Source organism: Balaenoptera borealis (genome assembly GCF_965194805.1).
Source record: "Balaenoptera borealis genome assembly, chromosome: 11".
Taxonomy (NCBI): Eukaryota; Metazoa; Chordata; class Mammalia; order Artiodactyla; family Balaenopteridae; genus Balaenoptera; species Balaenoptera borealis.
This window is the reverse complement of record NC_138868.1, coordinates 47,350,157-47,373,134: the sequence shown is the minus strand read 5'-3', so window position 1 is coordinate 47,373,134 and position 22,978 is coordinate 47,350,157. Positions and strand designations below refer to the sequence as shown.

General features: G+C 43.3%; 2 protein-coding genes across 11 annotated transcripts in view; one reads left to right on the top strand and one right to left on the bottom strand.

Moving 5' to 3' along the window:
• Positions 1-1,476, bottom strand: part of SCUBE2 (signal peptide, CUB domain and EGF like domain containing 2) — a 64,463-nt gene extending 62,987 nt beyond the window's left edge. For 2 of the 9 annotated variants that reach the window (XM_082341424.1, XM_082341425.1), the window contains exon 1: positions 1,202-1,472. In XM_082341424.1, the coding sequence (XP_082197550.1) occupies positions 1,202-1,322 (121 nt within the window). In that variant the 5' untranslated portion in view covers positions 1,323-1,472. Of the gene's footprint in view, positions 1-1,201 lie in introns of all 9 variants that reach the window. The other 7 variants (XM_082341426.1, XM_082341428.1, XM_082341430.1 and 4 more) reach the window with 6 other exon arrangements.
• On the top strand, positions 7-22,772 carry LOC309605574 (uncharacterized protein). 2 transcript variants are annotated; one of them, XR_014231420.1, is made up of 4 exons: positions 7-1,175; positions 1,857-1,926; positions 3,669-3,800; positions 4,104-22,772. XR_014231420.1 is itself a non-coding variant. In XM_082341660.1 (3 exons), the coding sequence occupies exons 1-3, from the start codon at positions 499-501 to the stop codon at positions 3,681-3,683; spliced, it is 762 nt and encodes a 253-aa protein (XP_082197786.1). In that variant the 5' UTR covers positions 7-498; the 3' UTR covers positions 3,684-22,772. The 2 variants fall into 2 exon arrangements, 1 of the variants encoding a protein (XP_082197786.1); XM_082341660.1 differs by having other exon boundaries at positions 3,669-22,772.
• The last annotated feature ends 206 nt before the right edge of the window (positions 22,773-22,978 follow it).

The following is a 22,978-nucleotide window of genomic DNA, read 5'->3' as shown; positions in this document are numbered from 1 at the left end:
GCAAAAGAGCACAGCAGCTCCTGATATGGTGCCCCAAGCCCTGGTGACCTGGCCTTGGCCCCTCTCTAGCATCGTCTCCCACCAGCCCATCCCACTTCATGCCTCGCCAGCTAAACTGCTTGGGAGCCCCTGGGATGAACTGAACCATGTCCAGGCCCCTGTTTCCAGGCACAGACTGTTCCCTCTGACTGGGATACCCTCTCCACTGGCCTTCAAGACTCAGCTCAGATCCACCTCCTCTAGGAAGCCTGCCAGGACCCCAGAGTGTAGGTGAGGTGTCCCCCAGGATATGCTTACATATCACATTGTCACTGTTTTCCTGCCTGCCTCTCCATCTAGATGGTGTCTTGATTACATATTGGACCTGTGTCCCTGAGGCCAAGCACAGTGCCTGGCACATGAGTAGGTGATGGTAAAGGCCTGCTGAAGGAAAGAGCAAGTTGGCAAAAATGCTCTGAAAACCGAGCAGTGTCTGTCAGCTTTCTCAGGGTTTGGGGTATGGGGGGAAAGCTCGCCCTGGGCTCTGAGCACACCGTCCTGAACCCTCAGACCATGCAGAGAGGTACTGGTGCCCCCCTCCACCCCTTCACCGCTGCCCACCCTCTCAACCTGGAAACCGGCCTTGGCAGAAGCCTTTCCTTGGCTGATACCCCTTCCAGGATGTTCATTAAAAACAAGAGTTTTGAAAGTATTCCAAGTCCAGTTAGTGCACAACGGGTATTCCCAGATTCTCAAGCAGCAGCTGTTCCACAGATAGAAAAATCCCTGGAGCCGACCCTGAAGCCCCCAGGAGAGCTTCCCGGCCCCAGAGGAAAGGAGCGCGGCTGCCATAACCTCACTATGGACCGCGGCCGGAGCCCTCAGTTTCCCCATCTCCGCAAGGAGACTCCAAAGCCCTGCTCCCCGCTCAGCCCGCGCGAGGCTGCCCAGCAGGCGCTCCCCGGGGACCGCGGCGGGAACTGTCATCAGCCCCGGGTCCGAGGCCGGGCCGCGCACTCAGGCCCTGGGCCTCTGGCCCGCGCGGTGGCAGCGCCTCTGCCTGGCCTGCGGGTGCGGCCCCAGGGGAACGGGGGCCACGCAGAGCTCCGCAGCCGAGCCCCGGCTCCGCTCGCCCCGGGCGCCCCCGTGAGGGGCACGGGACCCCTTCCCGGCGCCCGCCCCGCCCGCCGTGCCAGGTGCGCCCCCGCGGCCGGACACTCACCCTCTGGCGGCCCTGCGGCGCGGCCCCGACCGGGCGGGACGGCCGCCGTCAGCAGCAGCGGCAACAGCAGCGGCAGCAGCGCCCGGGCCGCCCAGGGGCAGCCAAGGCCCGCGACCCCCATGGAAGGCGCGGCGGCTGCGGGCAGAGACGGCGGAGCGCGGGCGGCGAGCGCGGCGGCGGCTCCGGGAGGTGTGTGCGGGCGCCCTGCCCGCCGCGCTCTGACACCCCCGGCCCGGCCCCGCCCGGCCCCCGAGCCCCGGCCTCATTTTCACACGGTCCTCCGCGGGCCGCCCCTCCCGGCCCCCTCCCTTCCCCCTCACGGCCCGGGCGGAGGGGGCGCGGCCGCGGTGGCCGGAGGACGGCTGTCAGCCTGGCGGGGGTGGGCCCGGCGGGCCGCGAGGCCCCCGCCGCGCAGGCCCCCGCCCCAAACCCGCTGCTCCCGCACCGCCGCGGCGCTCCAGCCCGCAGAGAGCCTCGTGCGCCCCCCGCTCGCGGCGTCTTCCAACTTGACCCGGTCCCTCTTGTGAAGACAAACAGCACTTCTAGCCTGAAATACTCGGACACGGGGCACCCAGAAAGTGTCCTGTGTAGCTCAGAGTCCTATAGTCCCCAAACCCCAAAACCACCTATGGGGCTTACCCGTCTCTCCACTTAGGAGGGGGAATGTGGATGGAATGAAAGTGATTCCACAGACTTCGGATCCTCAGGAGAACTCAACGGAGAGGGTAAGCCCAGCTTCTCTGCTCACCTCAGCACACGCTGTCTACTCCGTTCTGCCCAACCCAGGCCTTCTCTGATCCCCTGCCCTCAAGTCCTGGGAGGACAGTGGCCCACTTGTACCCCCCTGGGGCACTGCTGAGACTGTCCCTTTCTGGCACAGTGCTGGGCCCAGAAGCACGGCACAAAGTATTCATTTCACTGAAAACCGGTTAAATGTATCTTCAGAGCAGCTTAAAGGTGAAGGGAAAGGGGGCCAGAATGTCAAGGGTGAGCCACCAGGGACAAGACAGCCCAACATGGGCACAGGTGGTATCTACGACCACCCGAACTCATAAACATCAGGTCTGGCCAGCTGCAGATACAGGCAGTGTTTGTCACCTGGCCCTCCAAGCAAGACATCCTTATAAGGGAACACACCTGCACAGGGCCTTCCCGCACCACCCTAGGCACAGGTGACTGGAGCCAACCACACGCAGCATCAGAATCGCTCCAGGAACAAAGGTAGTAGCAATTCTCAGATGCAACAAAACACCATACTCAGGGATTTTAATGTTCTTTGTTTGAGCTTCTCTGTATTTATTAAATTTTCTCCTGTGAATATATGCACACATATGTATGTATGTGTGTGTATATATATTCATTCCTTTGATAATCAGAAAAAAATAAACATCACAAAAAATCCACACCGAGCTCGTGCACAAAAACATGTCTTCCTAGGGTCCAGTGCCCTCTCAGAGCTCCCCACTCTGCACCACTCCTCGGCTGCCCCCTGCCCCTTCCGTCCCCACGGCACCCAGGCTGAGACTGCCTCTTTGGGTCTTCATTCCTGGTGTTGCTGTCTAATGGAGAATCTGAGAAAATAACTTTTCTGTGGTGGTTTTTCTTTTGACCTTTTCATCCCCAGCAAAGGCAAGCAGGTTGCATCCCTTTTTCTGTCTTTCACCCCTCCCTCCCACCCCCTTTTGTTTGGTGTGGAGAGAGACACTCAGCTATTTCTAGTAATAAGGGTTATTTTTACACATTTGTAAATCTTCACTTAGTGAAACGTTCTCTCCGCCTTTGCCTTTGTGTTCTTAATGGTAGCCATAAATTACTGCCTTCTTTTCTCTCCGCTGCATCAGGCTTCATTGCTTTTGAAATGATCAAAGTTATTTTCTTTTAAAATCCAACTGGAAACTGCCCATTGTGTGGCACAGACCTCGTTAGCTCCAGTCAAAGCATATAAATACATAAAGCTACCCATTAAACTCTACAGGAGCCTCCTCCAGCCCCTTGTGCCTGGTAAGAAATAAGATGCACTGTTCTTCCCCTTCACTGTTTCCCCAAGTTTATATTTCAGTAAGAATACAAATTAATTATGAGACCCAATGCTTTTTTGTCTAAGAGTGTAAGTTTTCCCCGTGTTTCCCGGAAAAGTTTACCACTGGCACAGATCTCCAAAAATGTTCTGAATCCTATTTTGTTTGCCCTAACTTCCATACAACCGTGCTTTCAGCTGGTGGGCTCCCAGATTCCTCAGCAACCTTTCTGACACTTCAGATTAAAGTCAATATGGTTTATGACCAGGAATTTCCATAGGGGAAAGGCTTCAGGGGAAATTTGTGCTCAAATGCCAATGTTTTCAGTGTTCCAATGTCAGGAGGGACTTCATGGGTCCCGAGCTAGCTGTCGTCTGCCCTCTATTGTCCCACTGAGGTCCCCACACTGTCCCTGGACTAAGGCTGAATCTCCCTCTCCCCTCCCTCAGGCTGAGAGGCCATGAACCAGACCGGAGCGTAGAGACAGCCCAGCCAGCCCCATCTCACTGGTGTGGGCTGCTGGCACCAAGAAGACTGTGGAAGTGGAAGCTGTGTGTGCTCCTGAACTGCATATGGCTAAGGTAAACTCTGCATTCACCGGACACCTTTCAGTGCCCATCTTCTTTGACTCTTCAGCAGCCTTTGGAAATTCCTTTTAGAAACTCTCCCTCCCTTGGGTTTTCATGGCATCAGGCAAGCTCCTGATTTTCCAGCCTCTCAGGAAATGCCTTCTAGGTCATCTTCTTGGGATCCTCCTCTTTCAACATCCTCTCCCTGATGGTTCGCTTATTCCCTTGTTTCCATAATAGAAATCTCCCTTTAGCTTCAGTTCTGTGTATTATCCCCAATTGTCTACTGTATACCTCCACCTTGATCTCCCACAGGTCCCCCAGATTCAAGATGTTCAAAACGGAGTTCACCTTCTTCCTCAAACCTGCTCCTTCTCAAGTACTTCCTCTCTTAGAGAGAAGGGCACCACCATTCTGCCAACACCAGGTCAGAGACCTGGCAGTCATCCTAGACTCCATTTTCTCTCTTCCCACCACAGCCAAACCCTCATGTCAACTCGACCTTCTTACCATCTCTCAAAACCATCCTCTTCCTCCATGCAAGCTTCCAAAGCTCAGGCCTCATCATCCCTCCCCTGGTCTGTTGCTCCTAGTCTGTGGTTCCTTATCGATTTCCCGGTCTAGAATCTCACCCCGCTTCAGTGCATCTTCCACAGTGGCTGCCAGAGTAAAATGTAAATTTCATCACACCAATCTCAGTTCTCCTCAGGCTAAAGTCCAAACTCCCTTGATATAACCACTCAAGCAAAACATGACTACCCACTTTTAGGTATATACCCGAGAGAAATGAGTGCGTATGTTCACCAAAAGACACATACAAGAATGTTCATAATGGCTGTATACAAACTAGCACAAAACTAGAAATAACCCAAATATCCATCGACTAGAGGATACATAAACAAATTGTGGGATATTCATTCAATAGAATACTATAAATGAATAAATAAAATGAACAAACTCTAATACGTTCAACAACACAGAGGCATCTCATGATTATTATATTGAGTGAAAGAAGGCAGATACAAAAGGGTACATATTGTGTACTTCCACTTCTATGAAGGTTAAGAACAGACAGAACTAATTAATAGTGATAGAGGCCAGAATAGTAGTTCCCTCTGGGGATAGGTATTGACTGGGAAGAAGCATGAAGGAACCTTCTGGAATGCTGGAAATGTTTTAGATCTTGATCTGGGTGGGGATTATATGGATGTATACATATATAAAAATTCATTGAGATGTTGGCTTACACTTAAAACACTTTATGCACTTTATTGTATCTTTTTACCTCAAAAAATAAGTTAAAACAAGAACTGCTTAGCCAAAGACCTTTGTGATCTGACTCCCTTCTACATTTCCAGCTTCTCTCCTACTACACCCTTACCCACAAGCTACACTCAGCAACATCGAACTACTTGTACCAGGAATTTGTCATTTACCCCCAGATACATCTTTTCTTTTGCTCATGCTCTTCCCTTTGCCTAAAAGACATGAAGTGGGTCTCAATAAATACTTGAGTAAATGAAGTGCAACATCTTGATTAATAAATATTACTAACAGAGGGCTAACTGTACATATAAAAACTATCAAATTGTACACTTTAAATATGTATGACTTAACTAAATGTCAATTATAACTCAACAAAGCTGATTAAAAATATTAAATTAAATTAAATACATACCATTAAGAATCAACCAGAAATGAATGAGACTAGCTTTCTATTAAAATCACCCCCAGAAAAAAAAAAAAAAATTACTATACCCCAAGGAAAAAGATGTGTGCTGAGATGTCCCGCAGACAGCAATGAGGTATGGATGAAAGTACTAGAGTCTGCAAGTTAGCAGGTTCTGAGAACTAATGCAGAAAGGAAAATCCATTTGCTCTTGTACACACATTAATTTCTTCTCCATGGATGGCCTTCACATCTCCTGGAAAGCTTTTTCAGCACGTCTGAGCTGGATATGAAGTAGTAAATTTTTCTAGTTGCTTAACCCATCTCCATCTGCTCCTTCCTCCTTCCTACCAGATAGTCACCCCTTCCCCAGACAGCCCATGTTCCTAGGAGGAAAGCTGCCCCACTCTCGACTTCAGGCTCTGGAGTTGGATTAAGACAATCAATATCTTTCATTCCATTCCCCCTGCAACAGTCATTGGTTCAGGGGTAAACACTGGTTCACGTGTTCTAATCAGAAGGAATCTCAGTCCCTTTGCTTGAAAGGTTGGAATGGAAGAGTTCTCTTTTCTTGCTGCGATATGGGTGTGGTGAACGAGACACTGTGGCAGCCATCTTGATACCAACCCAAAGAGGGTAAACCAAGAGGCATATTGAAGTCCCACCTGAGCCACGCCCCACCTCGGGACCTCCAGGTATATGTGCCAGTACACTTCCTTAACATTTGAATTGGTTTTTTCAAAATACTTTTATTTTTATTTTTAAAATTGTAATAATATATATATATATAAAACATAAAATTTACCATTTGAACCATTTTAAAGTATACGCTTTAATGGCATTGAGTACATTTACATTGTTGTGCAATCAACACTGCCATCCATACCCAGATCTTTTTTCATCTTGCAAAACTGACACTCTGTACCCATTAAACAATAATTGTTCATTCCCTCACCCCACCCCAGACCCTGGCAACCACCATTCTACTTTCTGTTTCTATGAATTTGACTACTCTAAGTACCTTATATGAATAGAATCATACAGTATTTATGACTGTCTTACTTCATGTACCATAAATTCTTCAGGGTTCATCCATATTGCAGCATGTGTTGGAATTTCCTTCCTCATTTAAGGCTGAATAATATGCCATTGTATGTGTATACCACACTTTGCTTATCCATTCGTCTGTCAATGGACACTTGGGTTGCTTCTGCTTTTTGGACATTTTGAATAATATAGCTGTGAGTGTGGGTGTACAAACATCTATTTGTGTCTCTGCTTTCAATTCTTTTTAGTATATATCCAGAAGTGGAATTGCTGGATCATATGGTATTTCTATTTTTAATTTTTTGAGGAACTGCAGTACTAATGACCATAGCAGCTACACCATTTTACATTCCCACCAGCAATGCACAAGGATTCCAATTTCTCCACATCCTCACCAAAACTTACTTTCTGTTTTGTTTTGTTTTGTTTTAAACAATAGCCATCTTAATGGATGTGAAGTGGTGGCTCATTGAGGTTTTCTGAATTAAGTTTTCTGTTATTTACAGCCAAAAAATATTCCTATTCAGTTCCAGATAAGCCTCCATTAGGAAACTTTAGCTGGGTAGCAGGTGATCCTCTGAGTGAGGTGGGAAAAAGATAGTTGGGTAGGGTTGAATCCTCTCAGGAGCCTAAGTAACAAATAAGTGTTTATTCACAGAGTTGATGCTATCTTGGTGTAAATGCCAAGACTCTATTTCCTCAATGGTTCTGAAAACTGCACCAACACTCCTTTTTGCTTACAGGGGATTAAAAATCCTTCCAATAAATTTTTCCTTAAAATGATAATAGTTAATATTTGAATGAATACTAAATGTCAGGCATTATTCTAAGTACTTCATATGCATTAGCTCATTTAATCCTCATAGAAACTCTATGAAGTGGATATCATCATTAACCATATTTTACAGATATAGAAACTGAAGTGAAGAGAGGTTAAGTAACTTGCTGGGAGGGGACAGACCAGGACTTAGTGCCAAGATGTCTGGCATCAGATTCTCCTTCTTAACCACTGCTCCTTGTGGCCCATATGTGTGCCAGGTATTGTGTGAGGCACTATGGGAGATGAAAAGATGAATGAGAGGCAAACCCTGCCTCAAAGAGCTCACAGTCCAGCAGAAAAGAGACTTAATGAGTATTCATCCTCAGTTCCTCTCTCAAAATATAAATATGATAATTCTTGTTGGTGCTCCCCAGCCTGCATTATCTGTACCATAGGCCAACCTCATGGGCAGGACCAGCTCTTAATTAAATTAAAATGCAAGGCTCCTTATTCAAAAAGCAAGGGAAAAGTTTCATTAAAGGTACCAAAAATAGTTTTTTCCTTTAAAACTATTTTATAGGGGTAATAGTGATATATGAGTAACAACAAACTTACAAAGTACAAAAATAACATTTTAGTATAATTTTATAGAATGCAATAAACAATAATACCTTATTAATGTGATATCTTGATTGATCATCAGATTTTTTTCTGGGTCATTTTTCTGAAAACTCATTTATTAGGTCATTGAATTTATACTTTTGGGGTCTTCATTTTCAATCAATATAATTGAAGGGACATCAGTCATTCTTGGCAAATGAAAGGTCACAAATAATTTTTGATAATTTTTAGTTATGAGAAGGATCTTTCTGCTGATGAAACTATTACTGGATCTGTTAAAAGTATTTTATAGGCTGTAACACACGGGGATAAATTTTTGATAAATTACTTTGAAACATAAATTTTAGTACATCTAGAGCTGATGATTCTTGCAGAAATTTCTTCTTAGAAGATTTAACTCTTCATACAAATCAGTTTGGCGTAAATCTGAATTTAATTTTAAATGTAAATTTATACAATGGCATTTCAATGTTTTCCCTGACATTTCCTGTAATTTGTGAAGGTCATATAAGAAACCGAAAGTGGCTTCATGATTTGTGTATAATTCAAAACATTTGTTTATGTATTCAAGTGTTCATTGCTGTATCTTCAATTACAAGGAAAAATTCATTTTAAAATTGTCTTCCTTATTAATAATTGGTTAAGCTGAAGCTTCATATGTAAATAGTGTTCTTTTTCATCTAATGGAATGATTTTTATATTTGGTTTCTATTTCTAAGCCTGTGGACATTTGCCTCACAATGTTGCAGCAGTTTTAAAAACCAGAGACTCTAAACTCCTCAAAGAATTCTAATAACTCCCTGTTATGCTTGATTGCCACGTGCATGTGTTTGCTTTCCTTTGTAATAATTTACCGACAAAGTTTACTGCCTGAGTGTTGGCAATTTCTGTCCCAGTGCTCAGGCCAGAGCACTTGTGCAGACACCACAGGAACATGCTCTGTGGATGGAGGGGCCACCACGGGTCTCAGTTGTGCCCCCATGCAGAGACCCTCCTCTCTTCTTGCTGCTGCCACTGCCTCAGCTGCCAGTCTGGGCCCTGTATTAGGATATGAGCTAGTTTTACTGTTTTCATAGTAGGGAAGCCATAGATACTATCTAAAGAAATGGAGGATGAAGGATGTCATAGAAGGTTTTAATTATAAAGGCAACTTACAAGAAGAAAGTCCAAGATTTCTAAATAGCAGAAGAACCTTGCACACAAAATCGGCCTCAGAAGAGAGAGAAATGATGGAGAACAATTTGTACGGAAAAAATAGAGAAGGTTGTCAAAGAGTTACCCTACCTCTTTAACAAGCAGCAGGACCAGATAATTTCACAGGAAAACACTATCCAAGAGAAAACTTGAACAAGTAGAAATATAACATGCTCTTGGACAGGAATATGTAACATCATAAAAATGTCAGTTCTCCATAACTTAATTCAAAATTTTAATGTGATCCAATAGGCTTTTTAAAAATATTTATTTATTTATTTGGCTGCGCTGGGTCTTAGTTGTGGCACACGGGATCTTTGTTGTTGCGTGTGGGGTTTTAAGTTGAGGCATGTGAACTCCTAGTTGTGGCATGTGGGATCTAGTTCCCTGACCAGGGATCAAACCCAGGCCCCCTGCAGTGGGAGAGTGGAATCTTAGCCACTGGACCACCAGGGAAATCCCCCAATACACTTTTTTTTAATTAGATAAATTGATTCTAAATTTACATAGACAAAGAAAGGAGCAAGAATAGTGATAAAAAGTGTGAAAAAGAAGAGCAATGGCAGGGGAGGTAGATCAGCACTACATATATTAAAAGATATTATAAAGCCTCAGTAATCAGAACAGTGTAATGCAGACAGATAGGCTAATGGAGTTGAATATAATATCCAGAAATAGTCACAAAATCATACATAGATACAATATAATAAAGCTGACATCTCAAGTCATTGGAAAAAATATGGACCACTAAATAAATGGTATTGGAACAAATGGGTAGCCACTTAGACAACAATGAAGTTGAATCCATTCCTCATGCCTCACTAAGTTAACTTCAAATGAATAAAAAATTTAACTTTCAGGGAGTTCCCTGGTGGCCTAGTGGTTAGAATTCCAGGCTTTCACTGCCATGGCCTGGGTTCAATCCCTGGTTGGGGAACCGAGATCCCTCCAGCAAGCTGCATGACCAAAAAAATTTTTTTAACTTTTTAAAAAACCTCAACAGTTCTAAAAGAAAAATGAGAAAATACCTTTCATCTTGTAGTAAGGAAAGTCTTTCTGTCACCCCAAATCCAGAAGCCATAAAAGATTAATACGTTCAAACATACAAAAGAAAATACTCTAATGTTTAAGAAACATTATAAATAAAGTCAAAGAATAAATAAATAATAAATTGGGAGAAATGTTTTCATGTTAGATTACAAAGGAGTAATCTCTTTCATATGTAAAGAGCCTCTAGATGTAAATAAGTAAAGACCAGTTACCCAGTAGAAAATGGGGAAAAGACACAAATTAAAAGAAATATAAATGAATCTTAAACATATGAAACAAAAAATCCAAAGTTTGATAACATTTTCATGGCAAGTCTAGGGAAACAGGCATTTCAAACATTAGTGGTGGGAGTGTATATTGACATAAGTTCTACAAAAAGCAGTCTTACACATCTATTTAAATTAAATAAATAAACATATTTAATATATATTGACTCTCACATGTGCAAAATGACATATGCACAAAGCTATTCATCACAGCATTGTTTGTAGCAGCAAAAGATTAGAAGCAACTCAAATGGTGAAAAACCCCAGGCAGAAATATAAATTATGTGACATCCATAAAATAGAATATTACATAGCTATAAAAAGGAAAGAGGAAGCTCTATATGTTCTAATATGAAAAGCTCTCCAAGATATGCTTTTAAATGAAAAAAAAAGTACAGAACAATGTGTATGTTCTGCTACATTTTGTGTAAAAAAGAAAAACACAAGAATCTGTATTTGTATTGTATATACATAAAGAATTTCTAGAAAGATATATAAGAAATTAGGAAGATGGCTAGGTAGATGGAGGTCAAGGATGGGAGGGAGGTTTCAGTGATTGTGTCTTTATACTTTTTAGTGGTTGAACCATTTAACTATATTGCCATAGAAGGAGGAGGAGGAAGAGGAGGACTGGAGTAGAGGTGGTTTTTATTGTCATGACCACCAAAGTACCTTAAAATTGAATGAAGTCTAGATCCCAAACATTTTTGAAATTTTCAATATGAGGTTTGTTCATAGTTCATTTTCAGCCACAGAGTATAAGTGAATTTCTCCTGCTGCCTTCAAGATGTTGAGACCTGATTACAGTGAGTTATCATCCTGGACCAGTTTAGGCTAAACAGGCAACAGATAGCATCTTCTAAATTCCTGTAGCCACATTTTTAACTATTGCCTAAAGCCTGTGGGAAGAGAATGGGCAACCAAAACATACACACACGCAAATACACACACTTTGGTAAGTCGTTAAAATGATCGTATAAGATCACTGATATGAGAGATGCTGTAATCCTTTTAAATTAGCTCATATAGCCTATTAATAAGATTATAAGTTAAGATGTGACCTGTGATTCCTTTCAATTATCCATTTTGCAATTTTACTGCAGGTAACTAGCTATGCCCTTTCATTTATTAATGTGTCAACACAAGTCAGTGTGTCAATTATTTCTGATTTCTGAAACATTGTTCATGCCAGTGTTCAATTAAAAAGAAAAGAAAGAGAAAAAGAAAGAAAATAGAGTTCTTATATCCTATATCAAAAACTGGGCAGCATATGTAATAGAAGCAGAGACTTTACAATTTTGTAAATTCATTTGTAGAAAAAGTAACCCTTGCTTCCATCCTGCTACCATGACACCAAAGGGATGATGACAAAGCTTCTACAATGAACATATATTACTTTTATAATTAGGAGGAGAATTTTTAAAATGTAAATGTGTATACGCTGAGTATGTAGGCAGACTTGAATGTTAACTCTGAGCATCTTGGTCAGGTCACGTTAACCTCTCGGAGTCTCAGTTTCCCCATATGTAAACTGAGGGTAATCATACCTGCTTTTCAGGGTTGAGTCGTGGATGTGATGATGTTTGTGAAGTACAGAGCACAGGCTCTGGCACATAGTAAAAATGGGCACATAGTAAAAGAGATTCTCATTCCCCACACACCCGGTGGAGGCAGGACCCATGGAAGCCAAGCCCGGCTGGTGCCCTATTTCCTGACTTCCTCTATTCAGGCTCTTCTACAGCTGTGCCAAAGCACAGGTACTTGCCCCTGCTTGTTGGGAGAAACTTGGCTATTAATCCATACCCATGGTGTGATTATAATTAGGAAACCTGGGATTTGGGGAGATAAGCTAGCTCTGTCCAGATTCCAGAAGGGTGTTTCCCTACTATTATGTTAGTGAGAAGTTTTCAGTGCAGGAAACTGAAATGGCTCTGAAAGTATATAACAGAAAGAACTAAGCACTTAACAAAATGTTTGGAAGCAGTGAAGGGGTGAGCCCTAAGCTGGGCCTTCAGGAACAATTCCCAGACCTAACCCGCCAGGGAAGCCACTACTTCTGCTCAACCGGGGCAAACCTCGAGAACTCTCCAAATAGCCGTGAATTCAGACACCTAAGCTTGAACTCTGTCGTTTAATTATCTACGTAACCTTGAACAAGTCACTTAAACTCTTAAGAATCAAGAGGAGGAGGCTGCCATCACAGCAACTGCTTCTCAATACCTGGAAATTGGTTGTTAGGCTTATCTCCAAAGCCTTGTTCATGAACCAAACAGACAAAACCAGAAACAGTTGGAAAATAGCCTCTGCCTCATTCCTACTTTTCAAATCTCACATGAATACATTTCACTGGCAGAATGTAAATCACATCCAGGACCCTAGCTGCAAGAGAGCCTGCAAATGCTGTTTATGCTGGGGTTTTTTTAGCTTGTTAGCTTACGCAGTGCAGAAAGGCATTCTATAAGGACTTGGAAGTCAGCACTGACTACCAAACAAACAAATCCGTCACAGAGAGAGTTATTTAGTTCCCGTGAAATTGGGAATTAATTTCTCTGCCAACACCTGTTTGTGCTGCAGAGGCTCCAAGAGTAGTCAAGGCTTAAACTCATTGTGCTCACTGGAAAATGTAGCAGACATTTTTTGTTGCCTCTCAAGCATCCGTCACCCACTATCTCCTGCTAACAATGCATAGATTTTCATTCATTTCATTCAGGTATCCACCTCTCCCCTAAGCTACCTGTGTGCTTTGGAAAACCGACCCCAATTCCATCTCCAGGAGTGAGCCCTCATTGTTTTAGATAAATTAGCACATTCCATCCTCTTGGCCATTGTCATTGGTACAAAGGCAAGTCTCTCCCAAAAGAAGTAACTTAAATTTCACATTCCCTCTCCACACAGGATCCAAATAGTGAGAGTATAATTTACAATTTATCTTTTTCAGCTGTAGGTTTCTTTGCTATTGCTTGTTCTTCATCCATTCCTATATCCGTTTCTTTGTCGTCTTGCTCTGTGTCTTCTGTGTGTGTCTGTGTGTGTGCATTTATTTTTATATATATATATGAATATAATTTTTAAAATAAATTTATTTTATTTATTTATTTTTGGCTGCATTGGGTCTTCATTGCTGCATGCAGGCTTTCTCTAGTTGCGGTGAGCAGGGGCTGCTCTTCCTTGTGGTGCGCGGGCTTCTCATCACTGTGGTTTCTCTTGTTGCAGAGCACGGGCTTTAGGCATGCGGGCTCAGTAGTTGTGGCTCACGGCCTCTAGCGCACAGGCTCTGTAGTTGTGGCGCACGGGCTTAGTTGCTCTGTGGCACGTGGGATCTTCCCAGACCAGGGCTCGAACCCAAACCCATGTCCCCTGCATTGGCAGGCAGATTCTTAACCACTGTGCCACCAGGGAAGCCCCAATATATGAATATAATTTTATTCAGCCTTAAGAAACAAGGAGATCCTGCTATTTGTGATAACACTGGTGAACCTGGAGGATATTACACTAAATGAAATAAACCAGGTACAGAAAGGAAAATACTGCATGATCTCACTTACATGTGGAATCTAAAAAGGTTGAATACATAGAAGCAGAGAGTAGAATGGTGGTTACCAAGGGCAGGGAAGTGGGAGAAATGGGGAGATGTTGGTCAAAGAGTACAAAGTTACAGTTACGTAGGATGAATAAGCCCAGAGATCTAATGTACAGTGTGATGACTATCGTTAATAATATTGTATTATATACTGGAAATTTAAAATAGATTTCAGGTGCTCTCACCACACACACACACAAAACTCAAAAATTTATATTTATCAAAATTCACCATTAACAGAGTAAAGGTAAACCACAGAATGGAAGAAATTATTGCAATATGTATTACCAATAGTCATATCCAGAATATATAAAGAACCATTATAAGTCAATAAGAAAAAGATAGATAAATCAATGGAAACATGAGGAAGAAACTTGAATGGGTACTTCATCCAAAAGAATATCCAAATAGCCAATATGCTTATGGAAAAGTAATCAATATCATCAGTCATCATGGAAATGCAAATTAAAACCACAATGAGAGAACACTACACTCCTACCAGAATGGCTAAAAATAAAAAGATTGACGGCATCAAGTATTGTGTAGGATGCAGAGCAAGGAGAGCACTCACACCCTGCTGTTGGGAGTAAAAATTGCTACAGCTGTTTTGGAAAAGAGCTTGACACGTGCTGCCTACCAGCTATTCCTCTCCTACATGTATATACCCAGCAGAAAGGTATGCACATTTTTTTTTTTAAAGACACTTTTTTTTTTCTTTCTTTTTTTTCTTTTAATTTTATTTATTTATTTATGGCTGTGTTGGGTCCTCGTTTCTGTGCGAGGGCTTTCCCTAGTTGTGGCAAGCGGGGGCCACCCTTCATCGCGGTGCGCGGGCCTCTCACCATCGCAGCCTCTCCTGCTGCGGAGCACAGGCTCCAGACGCGCAGGCTCAGTAATTGTGGCTCACGGGCCCAGCTGCTCCGCGGCACGTGGGATCTTCCCAGACCAGGGCTCGAACCCGTGTCCCCTGCATTAGCAGGCAGACTCTCAACCACTGCGCCACGAGGGAAGCCCAGGTATAGCACATTTTCACCGAAATACTCTAAAGGAATGTTCTTAGCACCATTATTCATAATAACCCAACACTGGTAGTAGCCCAAATGACCATCAACAGCAAAATGGATAAATAACTTCATACTATACGGTACAGTCATACTATTCAGTAGTTAAAATGAATGAACTTCAGCTACATTTTTTTTAAAAAAGGGATAAATCTCACAAAGTTAATTGTGAACGAAAGAAACCATACACCAAAGAGGACACATGGTATGATTCCATTTGTTTTCAGTTGAAGAACGGGCCAGTAGTTCTCAGCAGCATCAGCAGCACCTGGTACCTTGTTATAAATGAAAATTCTTGGGCTCCAACATAGACCTACTGAATCAGAAACTCAGAAAGTGATTGCCAGAAATCTGTTTTATTACTTGATTCTTAAGAGTTTAAGTAACTTGTTCAGGTGATTCTGATGCACGCTAAAGCTTGAAAACAACAAAATTGATTCATGGTGTTAGAAGTTAGGATCCTGATGATTTGGGGGGAGGAAGGGAGTGGTGATGAATGGGGCAGGAGAGGTAATAATAGGTAATAATAATCATCTATTTTTTGGCCTGGGTTGGAGTCATGCAAGTGTTTTCAGTTTCTGATGAGTCACTGAGCTAAATGCATACTTGTGAGTTGTGCACTTTGCTGTTTAGGTGTCAGGTTTCATTTTAAAAACTTACTAGAAAAGTGATAGATAATAAAACTGAGGAAATCTTCCAAAAATAAAAACAAAAGATGGAAAAATGAGTGAGTGGTAAGATGAAGTACAGAACATACAGTGCCTCAATAATAGACATTCCAGAAAAAGAAAACAGAAAAAGGAGAGGAAAACAGCCAAGGAATAATTTAAGAAAATTTCCTGGGAATGAAGCCCATGAATTTCCAAATGAATTGAAAGGGCCCCTCAGGTGCCTACAATGGATAAAAGGAAACACATACATGCACACACGTAGGCAAATTTTATCATCAGAGACAGAAAAGATCCCACAAGCTTCCATAAGGTAAAAAAAGTCTCATACAAAAGGTCAGACATCAGAGTGGTTTTGGACTTCTCAGTAGCAATGCTGGAAGCTAGGAGGCATGAGGCAATGCATTTAAAATTGAGAAAAAGTATTTCCAAGCTAGAAGTCTATCTTTTTCCAAACTAGGAATATGTAAGGGTAGAATAACAACATTTTCATATATGTAAGATCTCAAAAAAATGTATGGCCCATTACTCTACTTTCTATGGATGTTACTGGAAGATATGCTCCACGAAAACAAGAGAATAAACTGAGAAGGGGGCTTCCCTGGTAGCGCAGTGGTTGAGAGTCTGCCTGCCAATGCAGGGGACACGGGTTTGAGCCCTGGTCTGTGAAGCTCCCACATGCCGCGGAGCAGCTGGGCCCGTGAGCCACAATTACTGAGCCTGCGCGTCTGGAGCCTGTGCTCCGCAACAAGAGAGGCCGCGATAGTGAGAGGCCCGCACACCGCAATGAGGAGTGGTCCCCACTTGCCGCAACTGGAGAAAGCCCTCGCATAGAAACGAAGACCCAACACAGCCATAAATAAATAAATAAATAAACAAACAAACAAAGACGGAAGACGGCATGGAACACAGGAAAACAGAATATCCAATACAGGGGAGTACAGTGACCAGAACCTTTATACAATGTGATGCCCTGAAGCCCAGGGTGATGGTGAAATGAGAGCCCAGAATGACAGCAGCCCCAGGAGCCACCAGTCCAGCCTGGAGCAGGTCCAAGGGTCCAGGAGAGACTTCTTTAAGAAGATAGGAATGCACTGAATATCTGGTGCAAACTAATGCATTGAGAGGAGCTTTTGACAAGTGGCCAAGGATCTGGGGTTAAATTCGTGATTAATGCAAGGAAACAGGCACTGAAGGGACCATTCCAAAGTCCCACTCTGGCTCCAGAGCTCCCAGGGCGTCGGTCAAGGCTGTGCTTGACCTGCATGGCAGGCTGACTTCTTTCTCTCCCAAATCCTCAGTGCTGCCTGAGACATCCTACACACTAAGATCCATCTCAGAGTTTGCTTTCTGGAAACACCAACCTGCAACACAAGACAACTCCAGAGAGAAGAAAATTTGTGGAGGAAAGGGCAATTCATCATATTGTACCACACCATGCAGCAGTCAACAGTGTTTACATAACCTTAATAATGTAAACTTTACATGTTGATCTAGCCAAAACTACCTTATCATTTTATCAGGAGGACATGAGAATGGGGAGATGTGTCCCGGGAATATAGGAAGAAAGTGAGATAAGTCCTCAATTTCCATAGCAAGAAATGAAGAAATAATACCTAAGATAAAAAATCAACAAGTAGCGATTCGAGGCAGTTGTTTAGAGGCACAGGAGTAAATACGAAAGTAATTAGCTTAATAGGACATGAAAGTGATTGCTTCTGCTCCTGGGCAGAGGGAGAATGTGTAAGGGATTGCTATTTTTCACAGCAAGATTAATAGAATTATTTGATCCTTCAAACTATGAGCATGTCTAACTTTCATAAAAACACAACTAAAATCAAAATGTTAAGCCTTGGTAGTGCGATCAGGTGGGTCAATTATGGTATCTCCATACAAGATATTACACAGCCCCTAGAAATGATGCCAAGATGAATATCTATTGAAAAGGAAGGATGCTCTTAATACCATGTTAAGTGGAAAAAAGCAGACTTCAAAATGATGTGCACATTAAATCAACTTTTAAAATTAGATACAGAACTATGTAAGTGCGTAGAAAGAAGTCTGAAGGCATATACACCAAAATATTTGGAGTTACTCTCTTTACATAGAGTTACTCTCTTTACTCTCTTTACATGGTGGGGAGTGGTGGGATTTTTATTTTCCTCCATTTGTTTATCTTGTAGCCCAAGCCATCTCTGTATCCCCCAGTCTTCCAGCCTCGCAGGATCACCCTTTCTTTTAACATTTAAATAAAAATGGCTGAAACCTTCATCTTATATACTAAGGAAAGTATATAGCAAATGTATGTAAGCAAGTATATATATATATAAGCAAATTCCAATGCTCTCCCCCCACGCTGGTGCAAATTTCCAGATGCCTAGTTCTCATGTTTACTCTGATTTCCTCTTCCTGCCGCCCTCGGTTTCCCTGGCATCCCACTTTCTGCAGCTGTTTCCTTCTCTCTATCCTTAGTTAACACAAACATGGAACATTGTCCTTTTTCCTTGATTTCTCCAAAGAATGTCTTACATGAGGCACTGCTGAAGGACTGCAGCTCTGCATGGCGTGGTAGACAACTTAAAATCAGCGGGAGCATCTCTGTTCCAGTGTGTCCTGGCTGACCCTGCTTCTGGGGGATTCTCACTGGACATTCTTCTTCTCTGACCCCTGCCTCTCACAGAGCAGCTGGGTCCCTTCAGGATACCCTCACTTCTGGCCCAGGACCCCAGTCTGGGTCCTTACCTTCCACCGAACCACCGAATCTTTCAAGTGCTTCATTTTCCTATGCAGAGTGTGAGGTCTCCCTCGTGGAACATGCTTTTTCCAGCAGGAATATCTTGACCTTTCATATCCAAAAGACCATCAGGAACCCTTTAAATAGTCACCTCCTCCAGCTTGAATTAGTAGCCAGAGCCAGTTCTTCCATTTTGTCTTTCCATTACAGGTGTAATGGCTGTGCATTTTCTATAATGACTCTGTATTGCTTTCGTAATTAAATTATTTTCAGTAAGAGAAGCGCCATGGAAGTTAGGAGTTCAGGCCATGAGCAAGTGTAAATGTCAAGTCTTAGGACCCCAGCAACTACCCGCAAACTCCTGCTCCTTGCCAGGCTGAGGAGATGCTCATTAGGGCAGTATGGGTTGTGGAGGCCACGGCAGGCCCAGAGTTCCATGGGGCTGCTGAGCCCAGTGTGGGCAGGTCATCAACAGGACTCCAAGGAGACATGTGGCCAGTGCAGTCAAGGTGAGGACCTTGCCCCAGCTGACCATGACGCCTGCCCCTTTCCTCTCTATCAGTGTCATCAGCCCAGGCCTGGCACAGGTGCAGCCCCTTCCCCTGGAAGCATTCCTTCCCTGACAGCCCCTCTCTCAGAAGCTCTGCTATTTATCAGCTGTGTTGCAAGTTAGTCCACCTCCCTTGTGCCTCAGTTTCCTCATCTGTGAAATAGGGATAATAATATTTGTAAGAATCAAATGAGAGGGACTTCCCTGGTGGCGCAGTGGTGAAGAATCCGCCTGCCAATGCAGGGGACGCAGGTTCGAGCCCTGGTCCGGGAAGATCCCACATGCCGCGGAGCAACTAAGCCCGGGCACCACAACTACTGAGCCTGTGCTCTAGAGCCCGTGAGCCACAACTACTGAGCCTGCGTGCTGCAACTACTGAAGCCCACGAGCCTAGAGCCTGTGCTCCGCAACAAGAGAAACCACTGCAATGAGAATCCCGCACACTGCAACGAAGAGTAGCCCCCGCTCGCTGCAGCCAGAGAAAGCCCGCGCGCAACAACAAAGACCCAACACAGCCAAAAATAAAACTGATTAATTAATTAATTTAAAAAAAAAAGAATCAAATGAGAAATACTTGTAAAATGGTCGGAATGGTGCTTGGCTCAGAGTTAGTACTCCATAATGTTAGCGATCATCACCATTATCGTCATCATTATTCTTGTCACCGTGTCCATGGACTCTGCCCTCGACAAAGACAGCACATGGACATGTGTGGGAGGCTGCCTGGGGGAGAGCCCGGTATGATTTATCTCTGTTCTCATCACAGCCAGCATAGGTACCAACATGGAACTCATGCTCAATGCCTACTTGATTAAAACTTTGGAGAGAAGAAACAGCCCAGCTAAGAAACCACACATGAGCATTACCTGCCCTGAAACCCATTTTGAGTTAATTTTTGTATGTGGTGCTAGGTAGGAGTCCAACTTTATTCTTTTGCATGTGGATATCTAGTTATCCCAGCACATCTGTTGAAAAAGACTATTCTTTCCCCACTGACCTACTTTGGCACCCTGTCAAAAATCAATTGCCTGGGGACTTCCCTGGTGGTCCAGTGGTTAAGACTCCACACTCCCAATGCAGGGGGCCCGGATTCGATACCTGGTCAGGGAACTAGATCCCACATGCATGCCGCAACTAAGAGCCCACATGCCGCAACAAGAAGATCCCGCATGCCGCAACTAACCTGGCACAGCCAAATAAATAAATAAATATATTTTTTAAAACCAGTTGACTGTAAATGTGAGAATTTATTTCTGAATTAAATTCTATTCCAGTGATCTATATATCTATCCTTATGCCAGTACAACACTGTCTTGATTACTGTAGCTTTGCAGTAAGCTTTGAAATCAGGAAATGTGAGTCCTCCAACTTTGTTCTTATTTTTCAAGCTTGCTTTGGCTATTCTGGGTCCCTTGAACTTCCACATGAATTTTAGGATCAATTTATTAATTTCTGTGAAGTCAGATGGAATTTTGGTAGGAATTGCATTCAACTATAGATCAATTTAGGGAGTATTGCCGTCTCACCAGTATTAAGTCTTCTGATCCATGAACATGCATATCTGTTTATTTACATCTCCTTTAATTTCCTTCAGTGATGTTTGGTAGTTTTCAGAGTATACATAGGTGTTACACTTTTGTTATAGATTCCTAAGTATTTTATTTTTTTGATACTATTATACATTGTTTTATTAATTTAACTTCAGTTCGTTTATTGCTCCTGTAGAGAAATACAATTTATTTTTGTATACTGATCTTGTATCCTGAAACCTTGCCAATCTTTCGTTTATTAGTTCTAATAGTTAGTATTTGCTCACAATTGCTTAAGTGCTTAGAACAGTGGCTGGCACATAATTGGGACTCATAAATTTGTTGGATAAATGAATGGAAAAGTGAATGAAAATACTCTCAGTGTTTTAAGGGTCACGTTAGAAGACTGACCTACTGCACCACCTGTGAACAAGATCATTCTCTCAGTGTGCAGAGTGGCAGCAGGCCCAGACGGAGCTAAGGGAGTATCTGATCAGCAGAGAAGATGCCAAGATGGTATCTAAAACTTTAAGTTGGAGTCAAACCACAAAAAGCATGACCTGGGTGAGAGCACTTATTTCCTCCAAGATGGGTGTTCTGTTCACAGTGAAAGGAAAATCACCCAAGGCCCCTCACACTGGAAGAGCACACCATGTACCTGAGATTATTGACCTAGGACAACCAACACCAAGTTATATTTTAGTAAAATTACTTAACTTTAAAGAAAAAGGAAAAATCCTTTGAGCATTTAGCCAAAAAAAAAAAAGCATGTGATTTTAAAAAGAAATAAAGTGATCATTGGACTTTTTAACAGTAATAACTCATGCCAGAGACAGAATAAGGTATTTCAGATATCCAAGGAGAGAAAATGTGAGCCAAGATTTAATATCTAGCAAAACTGACCTTCAAGTAAAACATGTAAGGACTCTGGAAATAATATTCCTATGAGTTGTCCCTAAGGAATTTATTAAAGAATAAATAAATAGTGACTGAGTGGGAAAAACAAGAGGTGGCTAGTTTATTGGAAACCTTAAGACACGTGCTCCAGAAGGTGGGTAATAAACCCTATGAAGACTCAGGGACCTGCTACCTCACTGAAGTTTTTAGGTGTCCAGTGGTCGTGGGTGTGCCAGAATATCCCCTTCAAATTAAAAGACAGATTGATGCCTCTTTCATCCTCTACCACAAAGAAGGAAGCTCAGCACCTGGAAGGCCTCTTTGGTCTCTGGAGGTCCCACATTCCACACCTAGGAATTCTTCTCTGGTGACACAGAAAGTGCCAGCTTTCCGTGGGGCCTGGAGCAGAAGAGTGCTCTACAAGAGGTCCAAGCTGCTAAGCAAATAGCCTGTCATTTGGGTCACACGATCCAGCAGACTCTATAGTGTTGGAAGTGTCAATGATGGGTAAAGATGCAATCTAGAGCTCATTGCAAGCCCCAGGGAAAGAATCACAAAGTAGGCCCCTGGGATTCTGGATCAAAGTCATGCCATCTACAGCAGAAAATTACACACCTTTTGAGAAGCAGCTCCTGGCCCTGGGCCCTGGTTTAGATGAAATGCTTATCCATGAGCTCAAGTGAAAAGACATCAAGAACTTCCTATTATGAACAGGGTCTGTCAAGCTGGCCAAGTCATAAAGTCAGGTGCAGCCAGCAGTAGATCATTGTAAGATGGAAATGGTAACCTTGCTTGGTTTGCTGGTAGGTCAGCTTGGTATGTGGGTGGAAGCCAAAAAGGACAGTGGCTGCATGACAGTCACATTCAAGAGTTGCCTTGAAAGACAGTGGGAAGCAAGGGAAAATCTTCCCAATGAGCTGCAGACAGTGTCCCTGGTTATGGAAGGAGAGCTGTATACAAGAAGCTGGACACACATTCCGGGCAGTGGCCCGTGGCCTAGCTGGCTAGTCAGGGGACTGGAAGGAAAGGGTCTGGAAGACTAGCGACAAGAAGGTTTGGGGTAGGGGCCTCCCTGGTGGCGCAGTGGTTGAGAGTCTGCCTGCCGATGCAGGGGACACGGGTTCGAGCCGTGGTCTGGGAGGATCCCACATGCCACGGAGCGGTTGGGCCCGTGAGCCACAACTACTGAGCCTGTGCATCTGGAGCCTGTGCTCCGCGGCAAGAGAGGCCGCGATAGAGGCCCGCGCACCACTATGAAGAGTGGCCCCTGCTTGCCGCAACTGGAGAAAGCCCTCGCACAGAAACGAAGACCCAACACAGCCAAAAATAAAAATTAATTAATTAATTAAAAAAAAAAATTGTCCTGGCCGAGGCGACTCTTCCGAAGACCTAAAACCCGGTCCCATACTGAGCGACCATTAAAAAAAAAAAAAAAAAAGAAGGTTTGGGGTAGAGGGGTGTGGTTGGAAGTAGACAGGCAATATGTCAACCATCACCACCCACCAGACAGCATCCACCACAGAAGAGAAGTGAATTAAGTAGATTAAATGACTCAGCCACTTTG

Coding starts and splice junctions, on each gene's coding strand:
- LOC309605574 (XM_082341660.1), top strand. CDS start 499: ATGGGGGGAAAGCTCGCCCTGGGCTCTGAGCACACCGTCCTGAACCCT. Junction 1,176..1,856: donor CGCCCCGCCCGCCGTGCCAG/GTGCGCCCCCGC, acceptor CTCTCCACTTAG/GAGGGGGAATGTGGATGGAA.